This window comes from Toxotes jaculatrix, chromosome 7 (assembly GCF_017976425.1).
Source record: "Toxotes jaculatrix isolate fToxJac2 chromosome 7, fToxJac2.pri, whole genome shotgun sequence".
In the NCBI taxonomy this organism is placed as follows: Eukaryota; Metazoa; Chordata; class Actinopteri; family Toxotidae; genus Toxotes; species Toxotes jaculatrix.
The window spans coordinates 26994818-27012584 of record NC_054400.1 but is presented as its reverse complement, the minus strand read 5'-3'; the positions used below and the strand labels follow the sequence as shown (position 1 = coordinate 27012584).

Genomic DNA, 17767 nt, shown 5'->3' with positions numbered 1-17767 from the left:
CCCATATAAGTGAGTTGGGAGAGTCAAAATTTTCCTAAGTGTGAGATGCCAAAAGTGTTCCCCCAGAAAGTGTCTAGGAGCACGTTTCAGAACCTTAGGAGTGGTTTGGACCCCCCTTTTTGTGGTACTTTTTTTCAAGGTGAAGTTGGTGTTTAGGGTTGTCAAGAGTGTACAGGGCTTGAAGTTTTAATCAGGGTCAGTTTTGACCGATCCTCATGGGGGTAAGATAGAGACATGGGACCTTGTCCTACCCCCCCATTTGTGTTTACCCCGAGTCCAACGGTACCACCCTTGAGTCTCTAGCACATAGGGTTCCGGAGTTATGAGCATTTGAAGTTCCCCCATATAAGTGAGTTGGGAGAGTCAAAATTTGGGGTTTTAACAAGGGTCAGTTTTGACCCATCCTCAGGGAGCAAGATAGAGACATGAGACCTTGTCCTACCCCCCCCCCCCCCATTTGTGTGTACCCCGAGTCCAATGGTACCACCCTTAAGTCTCTAGGACTTACGGTTCCAGAGTTATGAGCATTTGAAGTTCCCCCATATAAGTGAGTTGGGAGAGTGGTACTTTTGTTTAGGGTTGTCAAGGATCTGTATGAGAGACTTATATGCAAATCATCTGACAACTATAGTTACATATATGTGTGGTAGCATGAGAGTGCTGGGATGTTTCCTGACAAATCCGGAAGTCGGAAAGTGCTGCATGAACGGCTGTCAGTCCCCAAAATGTGTTTTCCCTATATGGGTCCAAAATGCTGATGAGCAACAACATCACCCTCAGCAAAAAAAAAAAAAACTTCTTCAGTTTATTCAGCTAATTAAAAAATTAGCTATACACTATTTGGGCTCACTTGTTGATGAATTGTTATAGTATACAGTACAGTAAAGACTTACAATATACAACATACAATATATACATACACAGCACAGCAGCTATACAATATGTATGATATTAAAGGATGCAATAAATACTTATCAATTTAAAAGGAGCATAATGTTAGACCTACCACCACCAGAGCAAGTTCCTAACTCAGTAATCAGCATGTGGCTGATTCAGGTCATTCCCACTGGCATCCCCCCTTTGAGGTGTGTGTGTTTCCTCATTGACGTTGTGGGACTCATCTGAGCGTCTTATTCGCTGTGGGCACAGCTGAACAGGCAGCAGAAGCTCAGCTCTATTGAATAGTGAAGATCAGCAGCAGAGCTCTTTTTAACCTGCTCATTGATCTGTATGTTTTCTTCTTCTCCCTGGACAGACTTGGCTGAGTTTGTATTCCTGGGCCTGTTTCTGGCAGAGATGTCCATGAAAATGTACGGCCTCGGACCCCAGAACTACTTCCACTCCTCGTTCAACTGTTTTGACTTTGGGGTGAGTCTTCCTGTTCGGCTGGGAGTTCAATCAATGCATGAGCATGTGTAGTGTAATTCATGTAATTCAGGGCTGCTGCTGCTTCAGAAGAAAAATGTGTTTGATTATTGGCAGAGTAAAGTGTTTGGGATAAAGTGCTTGCCAGCTGTATTTATCAGAATGTGTTCACAGGTGATTATTGGCAGTATTTTTGAGGTGATCTGGGCTGCCATCAAACCTGGGGCCTCATTTGGGATTAGTGTCCTGCGAGCTCTGAGACTGCTCAGGATCTTCAAAGTCACCAAGTGAGTCAGCGCATATATCTGTTTATGTGCTGGGGATCACTGATTACGTCATATATGTTCATACAGTGTATCTCCGTGTGTGTAGGTACTGGAACTCTTTGAGGAACCTGGTGGTATCTCTGCTCAACTCCATGAAGTCTATCATCAGCCTGTTGTTCCTCCTCTTCCTCTTCATCGTGGTCTTCGCTCTGCTGGGCATGCAGCTGTTTGGTGGCCAGTGAGTAATTTATTTCTAATGTTGCTGCTGCTCGTAGTGAAGAAATAAAACACAGCCATCTTGAGGGACTTTACACTGACTCCATACAGAATGACTCTGGTAAAACAAGGCTTAATGGATTTGATTTGAATGGATCGTGAGTTTCTCGTCCTTCCATCCTTTGACAGTGTAACAGCATCTGGCTACTTATCTGTTAGCATCATCTGTGACAGCTGTACTTCTTGGCTGTTTGACAGATTCTCTCACTCGTTAGCCCACTTTAACTCCTGCAGGTTAAAGTGGGCTAACAAAACAAAAAAAAAAGCAACGTTATAACTACAAACTCAAAAAAAAAAACTCAGCAAAAACAGCCCAGAGGTCAAAGGGTTAAAGAAGAATATAATATTTTGTCACTTATTCTAGAAACATGGACAGAGCATCATGATTCAGCCCTCAGCTGCTGTCAGCATCTCTCTGCACTTTGAAATAATGGGACATATACACAAGTTAGAAATTAAGTCTTAAAATATAACAGTGAATACTTGAATCTTAAAAAGAATCTTGGAATAATTAAAGGAGTAAAAACTCCCAGCAGAATATGATGAAAATAAAAACACATTTCAGAGCAGGCCTCTGGAACAAATGCAGTTTTCCCTCTCTCCTCTCTGTGGCTGTCTTTTAATGAGACTCAGACAGAAAGAAGCTTTCTCAGATTTTCAGAAGGCACAAGACAGATTCTGCTGCCATCCCAGCCTTCTCTGTTTGCATCCCTCGGTTTTGGGGGGAGATGTAATTAGGTCCCAGTAGACAGACAGAGATACAAAATGTCAGCATTAGCACAAACTCATCCATTTGAGAAGAATAAACACTCAGACATCATCCATAAGGTCACACAGACCAGGCACTCAGATGACACAAATGTAATGGGCATATATTGCACTGGAATAATGTGCAACAGGCTAATGGAGAGGATAATAAAGTGCCCGATCCAGCTGTAGGTGGAGGAGTGAATGTGACTGTGTCATGGCTTTGGAGTTTGATTACATTCAGAGACTGTTAATTTTCTCCCTGCAGGTTTAATTTTGAAGACGAAACGCCGACAACTAACTTTGACACGTTCCCAGCAGCCATTCTCACCGTCTTCCAGGTAAAGGTCAACTCCATCATGCATGTTTTTTTTTTTTTTCATCCTGCTCTGCTTGTTCCTCTGAGCTAGACTCAGAAACCAGCCCTGTGTCTCTCCTGCAGATCCTAACTGGGGAAGACTGGAACGCAGTCATGTACCACGGCATCGAGTCGCAGGGGGGCGTTCATGGGGGAATGTTCTCCTCCATTTATTTCATCGTTCTCACTCTCTTTGGAAACTGTATCCTGCCCCATTGATCGATCCAGATCGACTGGGCCTTGTGGCTGTCAGGCAGCCTTATAGCACAGTGAACGAATTTATCATTGATTTGAAGAACAGCTGCAATTATAAACGCTGCTTCTGTGTTTATCAGACATTTATAATCTTTTCCTGAACCCACAAATAACCAGACACACTCCTCAACGTGTTCTTGGCCATCGCTGTTGATAACCTTGCAAATGCCCAGGAGCTCACTAAGGTACAGTGATTCTTTATGGCTTTATAGGGGTTTGGGATGAGGCAGTAGCACTGTCTTACCCAACAGCAGCCGTCAGCAGAAGTCATATAGCTTAAATCATATCCCACAGTTACTTGCTTTTTTTATCCCCTTTCTTTACAACATAGTAAATATTCATAGGATATGAGGGTAACTTGGGTAACTGGTTTCGCAAGACTGTTCCCTTTGGAGGTGTGTGTGTGTGTGTGTGTGTGTGTGTGTGGTGGGGGGGGGGGCTACTGTAGTATGACTGATGTAATGCTGCCTCTGTAACTCAACATAATCGGCAGCTGTTAACACCTCACACTGAGGAAGAAGCTGTTATCCACTGTGTCACTGACTTCTTAAGAGGCTGTAGTCTTATTGATTAATCCTGCAGCATCTCTGTGTACACGTCGTGTCCAGTTACAAATCATACTGAGTAAGAACAAATCAGATCTTATTCATAAAAACGGAAGAAAATCAATGAAATGACTCCATAAAAGTGGCTCCTAAAATAATGACAGTCTGGAATTGTAGGCCAGTAGTGATAAAGACCGGTGGTTGTTCAGGGCTGGGTGAAAAACTGGGGGGAGGGTTGTAGAATCACCTGTTCTATAATAATTCACAATAATTTTAGTATAATTAACATTTATTTCAGCACTAATTGCATCATATAACATCAGAGTCATGCCATTCTCAGCCCTCTGCTGCTCTCACTTTCTGTGCTCTAATAAAAATATTGTTTTTAATCACTCACTCATTTCACTTCTTTCTTTCTTTTTAAATTGATTGCTGTTCAGCTGCTCTCCGTGAAACTTTCCACAGGTTTTTAACATTAAAAAGCACCAGGAAAGGGTAAAACTAGGTCCACTGACCAGCTGTCAGACTCTAAGACTCTTGTTCTGATGTGAAACTGCATGAATCTGTGCAGTGTTGAGTTTCACTGACAGTAGTTTAACAGCCTTCCAAACAGGAAAGTGGAAGCGAGTAGGTGAAATGAGTGAATCGAAAACGTATATACTATTATACTGAATTGATCAAAATAGCAGGTAAACTTGTGCTATTTGTACTGTATGTATGGTATGTATGTATTTTGCCAATACTGTCCAGGATGAGGAAGAGCAGGAGGAGGCCATCAATAAGAAACTCACCCTCCAGAAGGCCAAGGAGGTAAAGGAGGTCAGCCCCATGTCAGCCGCTAACATTTCCATCACAGCGTAAGTCAACCTCTGTTATCTAATGTTCGTTCCAGCCTTTCTGAAATCTCTGTTCTTCTCTTTTATTGCTCAGCTCTCACCCACAAAAAAAAAAAAAAAAAAAAAAAAGACACATGGGAATTCTGGGAATTTTAGTTCTACAGCTACCCATGCTAAAGAGCAGTTCACCAATATGTCAGCACTCATGACTCTGCAGGGCACACGTCCATCCTGCTCGGTGATTCAATTCTCAGGTTAGCGTTTAGCTTAGGGCACAAACCCTTAACCCTAGCCTAAAAAATGGGAGCAAAAAATAAAGATGAAAGGCAAAAATATAAAACAGCTATGTATACAGAATCCTCCAATAATTCAGTATAAATATAGCAGAATGTTAACATCTCTAGGTCGTTATTTTTCCTGTTTATTTCAGGGAAGCAGAATATTTAGACAAACAGACAGCATAGTCAGAATTTTCTTTTGATATCTTCGTACTTGGTCCCTGTTTGATTTAGCTCTCGGGGCTGCTTTTCCCAGATGACAGCCACATGTTGAAGCATGATGTTGATTAACATTCTCAGAGTCAATGTCCCAGTGAAAGTCAGTGCTACTCTGCTCACCCACACAGTCTTTTCTTCACAAAGCAGATCCCCCGCTCTCTGCCTCCCAAATGGCCTCTGCTGTAGAGTTCTGCAGGGTCCCGGAGAAGAATCATAACATCAGCAGACAAAATACTACTCACAAGTGAAATGAGAAATGTTTTACACTCTTAAACAACCAGTACGCCCATGAGATCCCATTATATTTCTGACAACCAACCATGGGCACAGACATACAGCATATATGATACTGGGATGGACAGATATTTAACAAAAAGCTTTTCAGAGGAAGCAAAGATACTGAAGCTGTTGTGCAATTTTAATTATAACCATTCACAAGGCTAATTATGGACTAACTGTAGATTCTCCAGGCAGTACATGATGCGTATTATAATGTTAAGTGATATTTCATACATTTATTGGTGTAGTCATTGTATTGTTTTAGTTCTTGTCAGTTTAATTTATCCTTGTTTCATTATTTTGGTTTACAGCAGTCAACATAAGATGTACAGAAGCATTTACATTGCATTGTTGTGAACTGTCCATTCTTCTTAAGATACTGTTGTGTTTCTGTAGAAGAATGACAACATAGTCTGTGCACTGCTCTGTATTCTGTAACAAACTGTTATTATTGCATTAGCTGTTAAGGCTCATTTGTGAACATAAAGGTTGTGTAACACAAACATAAGATTGCTGCTCCTCAGGCATAAATAATTTCACTGGTGGAGCTGAACCTCAAACAGAATTCTTGAGCTTTTTTTTTTTTTTGGAGAACATGGCAGCTGTCCTGAGTTCTCCACGGCAACGAAGAAGGTTTGGGAAAAGGAACAGTACACCTTTAATCTGGAAGCACTGTCTGCTGGATGTGTAAATAAGCCACTGCTCCATGTTCACCATAACAATTTTACAAGGGGATAATATATCAGATAGTATATCAACAACAAAAAGCAGCTTTGAGACTGTAGGTCCTGACTCCAAACCTAATGCAAGGGCTACTTGAGAACTGGTTTGGAAAACAGACTGTGTCAGTGTGAGTGGAGGTTCTGGCCCACAACTGAAACCAGATGCATTTTCAGTGTGCCCAGTTAAATGAAATCTTATTTACAGAAACACAGTGAGACATTGGCATCAGTTATGGATTTAATACTAATGTCAGAATTTTTGTTAAATAAAGAATTTTTTTTTTTCAGCTCCACCCATGAAATTATTCCTGTATCCACACCACTCTGTGTCTACACATCTATAATTCAATTCAGTTTGCCTTTGCACCACTCAGTGAAATTGTGCGTGTTTATAGATTTCAGTGTAACTCCACTCTGTCATGACTGGGCTGTACAAGTATTTCCCTTCCTCATTGTAGCATATAAGTCAAAATGTCCCTGATGGCCCATTTGTGTGACATTTCCTTTCTGGTTCAGTCTCAGTTTTGTGTTTCTGAGCTTTGACTGTTCATTACATTGAAATGTGATGGGAGGGGCTAACGGACAAGCAGAGAAATGTCGAATGGTGTCTGGCTGTTTCCCTGACTTCATCCTAAATGATGTCCCCTCCCCCCTCCCCCATTTTTGTTTTGTGCATGTGCAGTTTTCTAACACGCAGTCGAGGTAACGCGCATTCTAGCAGCTCATCCATCTGCAGCGTTAACTCACTGTGAGTTATTACCTCTCTGATACACTTTTTAAAGTCCTCTCATGATCCTTCTCTCATTCCTTCTCTTCTGCTGCTAAACCCTTTCTTCTTCTGGTGTCATCATGTCTTTCTTCTGTGTGAGTTGTCCAAAAGAACGTGGCAGCTCTTCTGTGCTCACAGAGCTGTGTGTGTGTGTGTGTTTCAGTATTTCCATGCACGTGTTGTGTTTTCATTATTTCCCTGTGGACAACAAGGGTCACAAGTGTCTTTGTCAGTGATGGTAGTATCTGACTGTCTGTGATCCACATCCTTCTGTCTCAGAGCGATTTCTCACTGACTGCACTTCTTCTTCTGTAAATCTCAAGATGCTACATATCACTGTTCATTCTGTATGTGATATGATTCATTTCCCAAGCTGGTTGTAAATATGTGTTGTACGTTATAACTGCAGTGTCAGCTGTATGCTTGTGTTTTACAGATAAAGAATGGGACTGCTCAGTAGAAACACAGCAGCTTTTGATAGCAGTTACTATCATTCTTATTTGTACAGTGATTTGTGGTGAGTCAGAACGATGTGGGACTTTGACGGCTGACAGTGACACTAGTGGACTCACGCTGCTGGGGAAATTTTATAGAATTTTCATATTGTCAACAATTCCCATGAAAATGAATGGAGAGTATTTATGTAGCACTTCTCTTGTCTTGTTTGATCTTATCGACCACTCAGAGCACTTTACTCTACAGGCCACATTCACCCGGTCACACACACATTCATACGAATGTTTTTATTTTGTCTCAATCCCACATGCACCATCCTGCTGCCTCGGATACAGATTAGTGCACCAAAACAGTCTCCAACAAATGAACTATTGAGTAACGTTTGCTAAAAACCACAGTGACCAGCTATTTGAGGAAATTACTGAAACTTTTTAAAAAATGAAATTATATATTTGTGAGGTGTGAGGTTTAAAGGTTTACGTCTTCAGTAAGCAATGAGCTAGAGGCTTAAAGCCACCGAGACAAGCTAGCATACTGTTGGTTTTAATCTTTTCATTGGATTTGTTGACAATAAGAAAACAATTTTTAAAAAATTGAGTTGTTTCCCATATTCTGTATTGTTAAATGCAACAATCTTCAAAGCAACAAAAGCACTAAATGAAACCTCATTAACCTTATAACCATGAAGATTTGGTAGAAAGCTCTCAAGTGACCTTTCACTTGGCCATCAACTAAGGTGTCTTTACGCCTACTGTGGTCATGTGTAAATACATAGATTACACTGTAACAATAATTCGTTACTAGATTGCATACACTTTACCAGACTATCTCCAAAATTGTTGTAGCACTTTCAGTAAGTGATACTGAGATAAGCAACTAAGAGTTTCCTTCTTTAGGCTGCAGATTCTGTGATATCCAATATTTGTTGCCAGCAAGCAAGAAAGGGTTTGCCCCCCTAATCTCAGATCAGATCACACATCTTCACTCTGTAATTATAAAGCAGCTTTAGGTCTGGCAGATACTGAGGGTCTAACAGCTGAAAGACAGAATTAGTGTTGTAATTGGCCATAAAACTGTCATTTTTGTACTATTTTCAGTATTTGTTTGTTCTGTAATTTCATTTGTATAAATAATGACAGCTAGTAGCACATATATACACATTCTTCAGTTACTTGTGCAACCCTGGTTCTATGAGTAGTTTGAGTGCGATGTCTCAGTGTGGGATATGCTCTCATGCACCTCTTGCATTGCGACAAAGACTATGCAAAACTATAGTTTACTTCAGTGCAATGGAGGCAGATCCCATAGTGAAATAATGCTATGAACGGTCAATCAGATCAGTCAAGCCAAACATTACACAGCTCTTTTCCACTGTAACGGCACAAGTTTGCATTCAGAGTTCAGTATTTTTTATCTCCTGCCCCCCATTATTACCCTGCTCCCTCTCAGCACAAACAATTTCTGTTGGAGTTTTTGTATAATTTTGCATCTCTACTGTACACGTTTCTCCCCTCGTCAGATTCCTGAAGCTTATTTGCTCCCTCTGTGCTTTTGTCTGTAACTTGTTTCTGTCCCTTTGAAATTCCTTCTCTCCCTCTGTTTGTTTCAATGTTGCTCCCTTTATGTGTTTGTAGGAGTTATGTCTGCACCCCAGTCCATCACTTCCTGAGGTAAACCCAGCCGCCTGCTAGCAAGGTGGTGGATGATGGTGATGATGATGATGATGATTACATACGTAAAAACATACATAATCATTTTCTCATTATTTACATCCTTTGAAAGCAAGACCACATAAATAAAACAGACCTGCCCTGCATTGCTGTCATACACACCATGTTACGGGCTTTCCCGTTCATTCAGTGAGTCCAGTCCCATGTTGTCCATCTACGCTCTTAGCAGGATCACAGTGCAGTGTGTTACATAGTTTTACATATGTAGAAGGTGAGTATGAAGAATGTAAGGGCAGGATGATGGAGCATTGAAAGCATGGACTAAAGTTACATTCTGTCCTTATAATCTGACTTATTTGACCCAATGCCACGTTCGGAGATGGCATGGTTACATGTCATTTTCCAACTGTAAAATAATGTGAAGAGATAGCACTGTTAAAAGTTCACACAGAGTCAACAGTGCATGCATTCAGCCATTTCACAGTGCTGTATTACACAGACATTGACAGAAAAAAAAAGGTGCTGCATGTCACAGCATGGTTATGTGGCCATGCTTGGCCTTTGTTCAGACATATCCATGGATGAGCCCTCTCCACAGTACAACTGTGATAAGTGAACGCAGTGGTTTGCTGTGTTGAAAGCTCCATTGCACCTTGTTCATACTGTAAATCATTCAAGCATGTAGGGACTATGTGTGCCATCGTGGGATGTAAAATGAAATATACTGCAGGTTTTATGTGCCATGAAGTATAAAGTACATACATACTGAATGTGTCACAACTCAATAGAAAACCGTGCCTGCCAGTGTATCCATTGGAAATGCTTAAATCCTTTGTAGAAAAGACAAGTGTTGTGAAAAAACTCTGTCACCGATATCAAAGTAGAGGGATTGGTAAATAATTTGCATGGGATTTTGTATTGTGGTGTCAATGTTTTCAGTGGTTGTGATTTGTCTGTTTCTTCTGCCCCTCCCTTAGTAAGGAGCAGCAGAAGTCAATGAAGACAATGTCGGTGTGGGAGCAGAGGGCCAACCAGCTGAGGAGGCAGAACCGGGCGAGCTGTGAGGCCCTGTACAGTGAACTGGAGCCTGAGGAGCGCCTCCGTCTGTCCTCGGCCCCCCACAAGACCCACCACGACCGGCCACTGCTTGTCGAGCCCTGCGACGGGCCTATGCTGGGCGGCCACCAGCACCACCATCATAAGCCCTGCATGCCAGAGGAGGGTGAAACTGCCGCCGACCCTCCTGTGCCTCACCAGCCTCGCCGCCACCACCGCCACAGAGACAGGGACCGCACCAGAAATAAAGAGGAGACAAATGATAACGGTGACACTGGTGGGAGACACCACGTCCATCACAGTCGCTCCAAAGATTATGATGGCAGTCGGGGCAAAGAGGGGAAGAGCGAGAGGTCCCGCAGCCGAGAGGGAGGCAGGAGGCATCACCATCAGAGCTCGGTGGATGACAGCGGAGGTGGAGGAGTCACGAGCGAGAGAGAGCATCGCCATCATCATTCACACCGGCAGTCCCGAGGGGGCAACGGGACAGTGAACAGTGGAGGGAGGGGAGAGCGAAGATCCCGGCACAAAGATGGACGTTCTTCTCACAGGGATGGGGACAGGAGTTCCAGGGGAGACAGCGGCGCCAATGGAGAGAGGAGGAGACATCGGACTCATGGATCCAGGGGCCAATCCACAGTTGAGGGAGAGGAGTCCAACGAAAGAGAGAAGACTCATGGTCACAGGTAAAAAGGATTGAAAAATCAAAGCTGCCGCACAGTCAGCACTCTTTCCTCTGAACAGACTTTGGGACTTTGAGGGCTCTAAGCTCATTTAAGCCAGTTGTAGTTTCTGTCATGCTGTAGCTGATTAGTGGTGAAGAATTCATTCAATATTCATTTAATATCTGTTTTTGTTTTGTTTTTTTTCTTTGGTAACAGTCACGGACCACGCCCACATGCACCACACAACATGTTACTCCTGATTTTTGTTACTACCTGTCCTCCAGGTTTTGAGATACATGTTTTTGGTATCTGTGGCGTCCACTATCAGTGAGGCTCAGGATGCTTTGGTAGGCCTACTCCCAAATCCAGTCTGAAAATATCTACCAAGATTTATGATGATTGGACAGATCGTGAATGAGTTATGGACAATTTCCAGCCAAGTGCACAACACAGGGAGGAGAGGAGACTGGAGCGGAATAGAAGAGTATTTATTGCAGGGTTAAAGGGATGGGATTTGAGCCAGAGGGGATGGCTGGGAGCGTGTGGGACTGGGCTGGTGGCTTAGGGGAAAAGCCAGGGCTGAACCCACCAGAGTGTCCAGACAATGGGAAGCTGGGCCGCTGGAGACAGGGGCAGACAGGACTGCAGGAAGAGGAGAACAGATTAAGCAACAAGGCAACAAGGCAACAAGCAAAATATATATTAGAGTGGTACCATGGTGGTAGTGGCAGAGCTGGGTCTTTGTGGAAGTCTTGATTGCAGGATGGGATGCAGCTGGTGGTGGGTTCTGCTCTGAGTCCAGCAGACCTGTCTCCACTCAGACTCTCACACAGACATACAGGGAAAGGGAGACTGCAGGCTTGGCGGGGGGGGGGTGACAAAATGGTGTTGCTCCTGCTCTGTAAATGTTTATCCAGATCCAACAGCTTTTATTCAGCCAAACTAAATGTCACTGACAGTGGTGACAAGTAGCACAGTCATTTCTTCCCTGAAGGGACTTAAGAATGGGATGTTATTTGAGAATATTCTGTATATTAATATCTAAACTCCTGTCTCTGTTCTAGGGACAGGTTTGGTGACTCAGAGGGGGAGTCCCTAGCCATCTCCCCTCAGCAGGACTCTAAGGGGGCCAACTGGCCTCCTGACGGACCAGAGGACTCAGACAACCAGCGGAATGTCCAACGAACTGGCCGAAGCTCCATCCAAATTCCTCCTGTGACTATCACCTCCCCACCTGGAGAGACCACCCTCATACAAAGTCAGTATCAAGCCGCACATATAATGTGACTCAGAATACTCGAAGGTTTATTCATAGCCACAGTTAAAACAAGAACAGTTCACAGAGAATTCAAATACAGATTAGACAGATGTAGATATTCATCAGGTCTTTTCCCTTTCATAGAGATTGAATAGTGATTGAATATTTGGCCTTAGGAAATTATTTTTTCTGATTTCTATCGAATCAATTCAAGTTTTAAAGACATGAGAAATAAAATGGGAAAAGAAAATTGCAAAAAAAGAAAAACAAAAAGAAATACTCCTCTGAGCCAAAGGAACACCATGTCGGGGATACCAGCATGCTGAGACCAAACAGAGGGCTTAATTACTCATGTGTTTGTACACCTGGGAAGGTTGAGACGCCCTCATGCAGCTCACACACTGACAGGATCTGCTCCAGCCTCGGACTGTAACAGACCTGGAGTTGGTGTCTGCGCCAAAACTATCCTCAATAAATCATATTGCATTGCCATTCAGGTGTTAAACTGTGTGGTGTACAGCTCTCTGTACACTGAAATTCTAAAAGGCAAAAATAAAAATGTATATGGCGAGTTGACAAAAAAGATTAAATGAATAAAACTAGTATAGTAATAATAGTAAAATTAAATTGGACTGGAAATAAACCACAAAAAGTTGAGTTTATCCATTTCAGATGACCAGTTTCTTGCTTATATGAAAAATGGTCCCCATAGAAAAGCATAGGATCTTTATATTAAATAAATTTTTATCAGCCAGTATAGAGATAGCAGGAAATGAGGGAAAGAAAAATGGGGAGCAACATGCAACACAGGACTGGATGTGAACTGGGAACATTATTGTCTGTGGTTGGCACCTTGATCCTGATACATGACCAAAACATGTGACAGCAGGTCACTGGAGACTGACAACTCCCATCGCAAAGAATTTTGATTTGCTCATGTATCTGTGACAGTCTGTGTTTGGTTAAATGTTAATGGTAAAGAGTCTACGGGCTGTGTACGGGCTCTAGAAGAGGACAAAGAAGAGATCTAATTTCTGTTCCACTCTGTTCAATACCACCATGTTCTCAGATTGTTGCTGCAATTGAACTGTCTGTCTTCCCAGTGAACAGTATTGACTGTGAGACAATGCCCATGAATGAGAAGACCCTGGAGGACCTCGGTCAAAGTGGTCCCAAACCCATCCTGCCTTACAGTTCTATGTTCATCTTTGGACAGACCAATCCGTGAGTCCCCTCAGCCTTGTTTGTCCACTCACTTTTTGTTGTAGAACCTCCAGTATGTGATGGAAGTCGGATCCTTCAGAGACTGGGCAGCTCTTTTATTTCATATCTATAAACTTGCTCTCTGCTGATTTAGATGACCTTTATTTATGAAGTCAGAGTGACAGCATCTAGTTATATCGACACAGTCAGATGAGAGGTTATATTCATGGCTGTGGCCTCTTGTAAGCCAGTGTTTCAATTCATTTCATTCATACGGTATTGTTGAAACATTTAAATGATTAATCTGCATCATGATTTCCATCGTATATTCCTCCAGTGCTTGTGTATAGTAAATATCCTGGTATTTCTTCACTTGTTTGACAAGTGAATGAAAAAGCAAGGATGTGCTCAGTTTGGTGTCATTATGAGAACTTGGTTTTGTCTTTGTTAAACATTGTCCTTGATGAAGTGACTGAGATCCTGGCTTTATTTAAAGCCTAAGATTTAGACTTAATAACTTTAGACTTTAATAATAAATGGTGAGGAAACAGAAGCTGCTGCCACAGTTCAACCTTTGTTAAATCTGTGTCTCCTGTTGACTGTTGGTCTCCCTGTCTCCCGTCTGTCTTTCCCTGCCTTCTTCTCCGCAGGGTGAGGCGGTTGTGTCACTACATTGTGACCCTGCGTTATTTTGAGATGTCCATCCTGGTTGTCATAGCTATGAGCAGCATCGCTTTAGCAGCAGAGGACCCTGTCTGGACAAATGCCCCTCGCAACAATGTGAGACACAGTGCACATAAACATACACTCAAATGCACACTACATGCATATTATACACTTGATTATTCCACACCTATACATATGTACATATACATTATGCAGTGCTAATGCAGTCTCTGTTTCTGCAGGTGCTCAAATATCTGGACTACGCCTTCACTGGTGTTTTCACTTTTGAAATGGTGATAAAGGTAAGCATGTACATGCACCATTAAAAGAGAAATAACCTCAGTGTCTCTTTGTCTTTCACTGCACTTTTCTTCCTCTTGAGTTAAACTGTCTACAGACTGAAGTGATGAATGAGGAGAGGACGGGGAGGCAGTCAGTGCCAGGACCTTACCTCACTGTGACCATTATAGTGCACTCAGGGGATCAGGATGCATTACCTTTTTTTATTGATAATCCACTGTATTTTCATCTAAAATCATCATCATTTACTGTGTGTCACTGATTACTCTAACACAGTGGTGTTTAAACCCATTGGTAGTTCAAAATTAACACTTTACAAATGTTAAATGTTTCTCTCCTTTAACCTCAGTACATCTCCCTGCCACCCCCCTGCTGATACCCACAGTGTTTCCTGGGCCCCTACTCCTATGCTTCTGCCTGAGCTACACCCAAAAGCTGCCCTTCACGGCCTCTTCCGCCAGATCTTGAATAGCTTGTCAGTGCTTTTTCCCTGTCACTCCCATTTCACTGAGAACTCTAGATGTTGAGAAGTTGACAAATCCCAGCATCCCGCCTCCTCAGGGTGAAGGAAGGCCCAACATCCAGCCTCTCTACACTCGGTTGCCAGGCCAGAGTACTTTGAGTGCTTTCGCTCATCGGCAGCCTCTAACCCCTCCTCCCATGGTATCATGACTTCTGTGTTGGGCCAGTTGTCTCCCTCAGTAACTGGAGCTGCTTTCCCAGGTGTGAGGAGTCTTGCTGATTCTCTTAGGCAGAGGCCTTTGGCACTCTCACCAGACCTGATGAACTGAATGAGATGCTTGGCTGAAGAGGAAGGTCTGCTGTTTGGTTCTGCCTGCATGTCTCAATCACTTCAGCCAGTTTCCTCAACATACTGCCGTCATACAACCTGACAGGATGTGCTGGAGACAGCTGGGCTGTCCATCATTCCTCACAGCATCCTCTAACCTCCTTGACCTCTTTCATTTTAAAATGAAATGCACATTGAATTGGTAACACCATACTTTATACTTGCCAGGGTGCTGGCTCTGGTTGATACTTGAAAGGCCATCTGAAATCTGTCTCTGAGCTACTCTCCCCGTCTCCCTGTCCGAGAATCTCTTCCCCACCTGCAAAATATGTCATCTCTTCTGATCCCTTTTCGGATAAACAGACTTTGCGTCTTGAAGGGCTTGATCTTCTTTCCAGCGCATCACAAGCTTATCTAGCCTCTTCAGCAGTCATGATGTGCATCCTGATTTCTGGAGTACGCTTGTGATGTTGTCCATATAGCGTCTCAGTGGCAGAAGCCTTTGTCCTGATGGTAGTTTCGCTCCTCCAACAATCTGCCTGTGATGCCTACTTCTGGCTGTGGCCAGCTTGTGGTGAAATCTTGGAGGGAACAGCACATTCAAACATCCTTGAAGCATTTCACTACCAAGCCTCTGATTCAAACAGGCATGTTGAAAAATTCCAGAGCAACGTTGCTGGGGAACAGAGCCATATGCATTTTTAAAATCCAGCCACACGACATGCAGCTCGCCTTTCTCTCTCTTGGCCCTCTGGATCTGTTCATCCTCTTGGCCATAATAGAAAAGAAAATTTTCCCCTCTACGTTCATCCATTCTGATGACCTCTGTCACCTCACAGGAACCAGCTGGGTGATCCTAATGGGACTGCCTTTGCTGTACGGCACTTTGAGTTTTTCAAGCTCGGCTTCGGGTAATTTCCAGCTTCCCGCACCTCTTGTCCTCCAGTGTGCTTGAAAGGATTCTCACAAGGAAAGTTGCTCCTTTCGTTCTCCCTCTGCGCCTGTTCTCTGCCCTCTGCAGGCTGACAGCCTCTGCTTCACCCCGTCCCACAGCACCTTTAGGCCTCGCTTCTTCCACTCCCTTTACTTTAATTACAGCAGACTTTAAAAGTCTGATGTGATTAATATTAAAATGCTTTATGACTTTTTTTAATTATTATTAATTAAGTCTAATCAGTGATCATCAACCACTATAGTAGTATAGCAGACTCACCCAGTACAGGTCTAATAACATAGTTCCATATCAGAATTAAGGTGATTTAAATCATTTGAAATTTAATCCTATTAAACATCCTAAAATAAAATGAATTAAACAATGAATAAAACGACATAACAGTGGTGTTTTTGGTTTAGATGGTGGACTTGGGCCTGCTGCTTCATCCTGGATCCTACTTCAGAGACCTGTGGAACATTCTGGACTTCATAGTGGTCAGTGGGGCGCTGGTGGCTTTTGCATTTTCGTAAGTTCAAAAACTCCTACCTTTTTGTCATAAAATGAGTCGTCTCCAGTTTGTAAGTTGTTAATCCAAATCTTAAACCAAACCTCAGTGAGAAATGTTGGAGTATGTTTGGACGGTGGGGGGCGGGGGGGGGGGGGCAGAAACCTGTGGTGCAGCTTTTAGTCTGCCACATGTTCAATAGAGGAAAAAGGACCAGTGTGTTTAAACTGTAAACCAGAAGGTAATTAAACAGTAGAGGAAGGTGAGCTCATCTTTTGGCAAAGCCCTGCTACAGAGCAAAAGCTTGTTCAAAGTGATTATGTCTTACAAGTCAAGTTCTGTAAACATGTGGGACCCTGTCCGTCTGCTACCCTGCCAGTTCAGCCAGATGCTGAACGTAAGTGGATCCAGTAATTAGTGAACATCCCTTTTTTATGAGAGTCATATTGATGGACTCATCCCAGGTTGGATGGCTGAGCTTGCGTTATGTAAACGTCATCGTATGGATCCACAAGGCTGATACTGTCAACCCACAGAGCCCAGTCAGAAGACTAAAATATAATCATCAGTATGGTGTTTTTAGGTGACAGTCTTTTATGTGACAGTTCTATTGTTGCGTTATATTTGTGAGTCAGTAGTGTCTATGTGTGTGTGTTGTGGTGTTGTGCTGTGCTGTGTGTTTATTGACATGATCCTCTCCCTGTTTCTGTGCTGGGATCGTTGTGAAGGAGCTTCATGGGGTAATGCCTCCTCTATCTCTCTCACCTTGCTCGTCTGTGTCATTCTCTGTGTGTATGTATGTGCGAGAGAAAACATACATGACTCCCACTGCAAAACCAAGTCATTTCCTCACATATTCAGTCTTACGTCTTTCACAGAAAAGAGTAAAAAACATTTTTAAAAAAACAGAGTTTGTTTCAGAAAAGTAAATATGAATTGGTTTAGTTCAACCTGAACCTAAAGCATTACAAGATGCATCACTATCAGCTGTGGTGTTCAGCAGGTGTATTTTCCCTTGAAACGACTGTAAGGCAATGCAGTATGTGGAGTGAAATTGCTTGTGTGGACGGGTGTGTATTTTGCAGTGTTCACGGTTGCGCCTGGGACACATTCCCATCTCGTCGTCCACCTAAGACCTTCCTGTACTTGACCCTCATGTGCTTGGCTAAAGGTCCTTCCTCCATGCTCTCCTCTGTTATAGAGGGGCATGTGACCTGCGCGTTCATCATCCTTATCTTCCTCGAGCCTCTGATGGGAAGTATTTTCATCAGCACTTTGCCTCGACACGGCTCTGCTTAGGCTGGAATGATACCATCAATTTCACATTCCCTGTTATTAATTCACCCGAG

At 42.9% G+C, this 17767-nt stretch overlaps 1 protein-coding gene across 1 annotated transcript in view; it reads left to right on the top strand.

Moving 5' to 3' along the window:
• Window positions 1–651: 651 nt before the first annotated feature.
• LOC121184955 (voltage-dependent N-type calcium channel subunit alpha-1B-like) overlaps window positions 652–17767 on the top strand; it is a 55975-nt gene continuing 38859 nt past the window's right edge. Inside the window, 14 exon segments of the mRNA XM_041042888.1 lie at window positions 652–712; window positions 1256–1368; window positions 1540–1652; window positions 1738–1869; window positions 2923–2995; window positions 3097–3214; window positions 3385–3452; window positions 4563–4673; window positions 10026–10783; window positions 11827–12020; window positions 13124–13244; window positions 13874–14003; window positions 14132–14191; window positions 16333–16439. Of these exon segments, the coding sequence (XP_040898822.1) occupies window positions 652–712; window positions 1256–1368; window positions 1540–1652; window positions 1738–1869; window positions 2923–2995; window positions 3097–3214; window positions 3385–3452; window positions 4563–4673; window positions 10026–10783; window positions 11827–12020; window positions 13124–13244; window positions 13874–14003; window positions 14132–14191; window positions 16333–16439 (2159 nt within the window).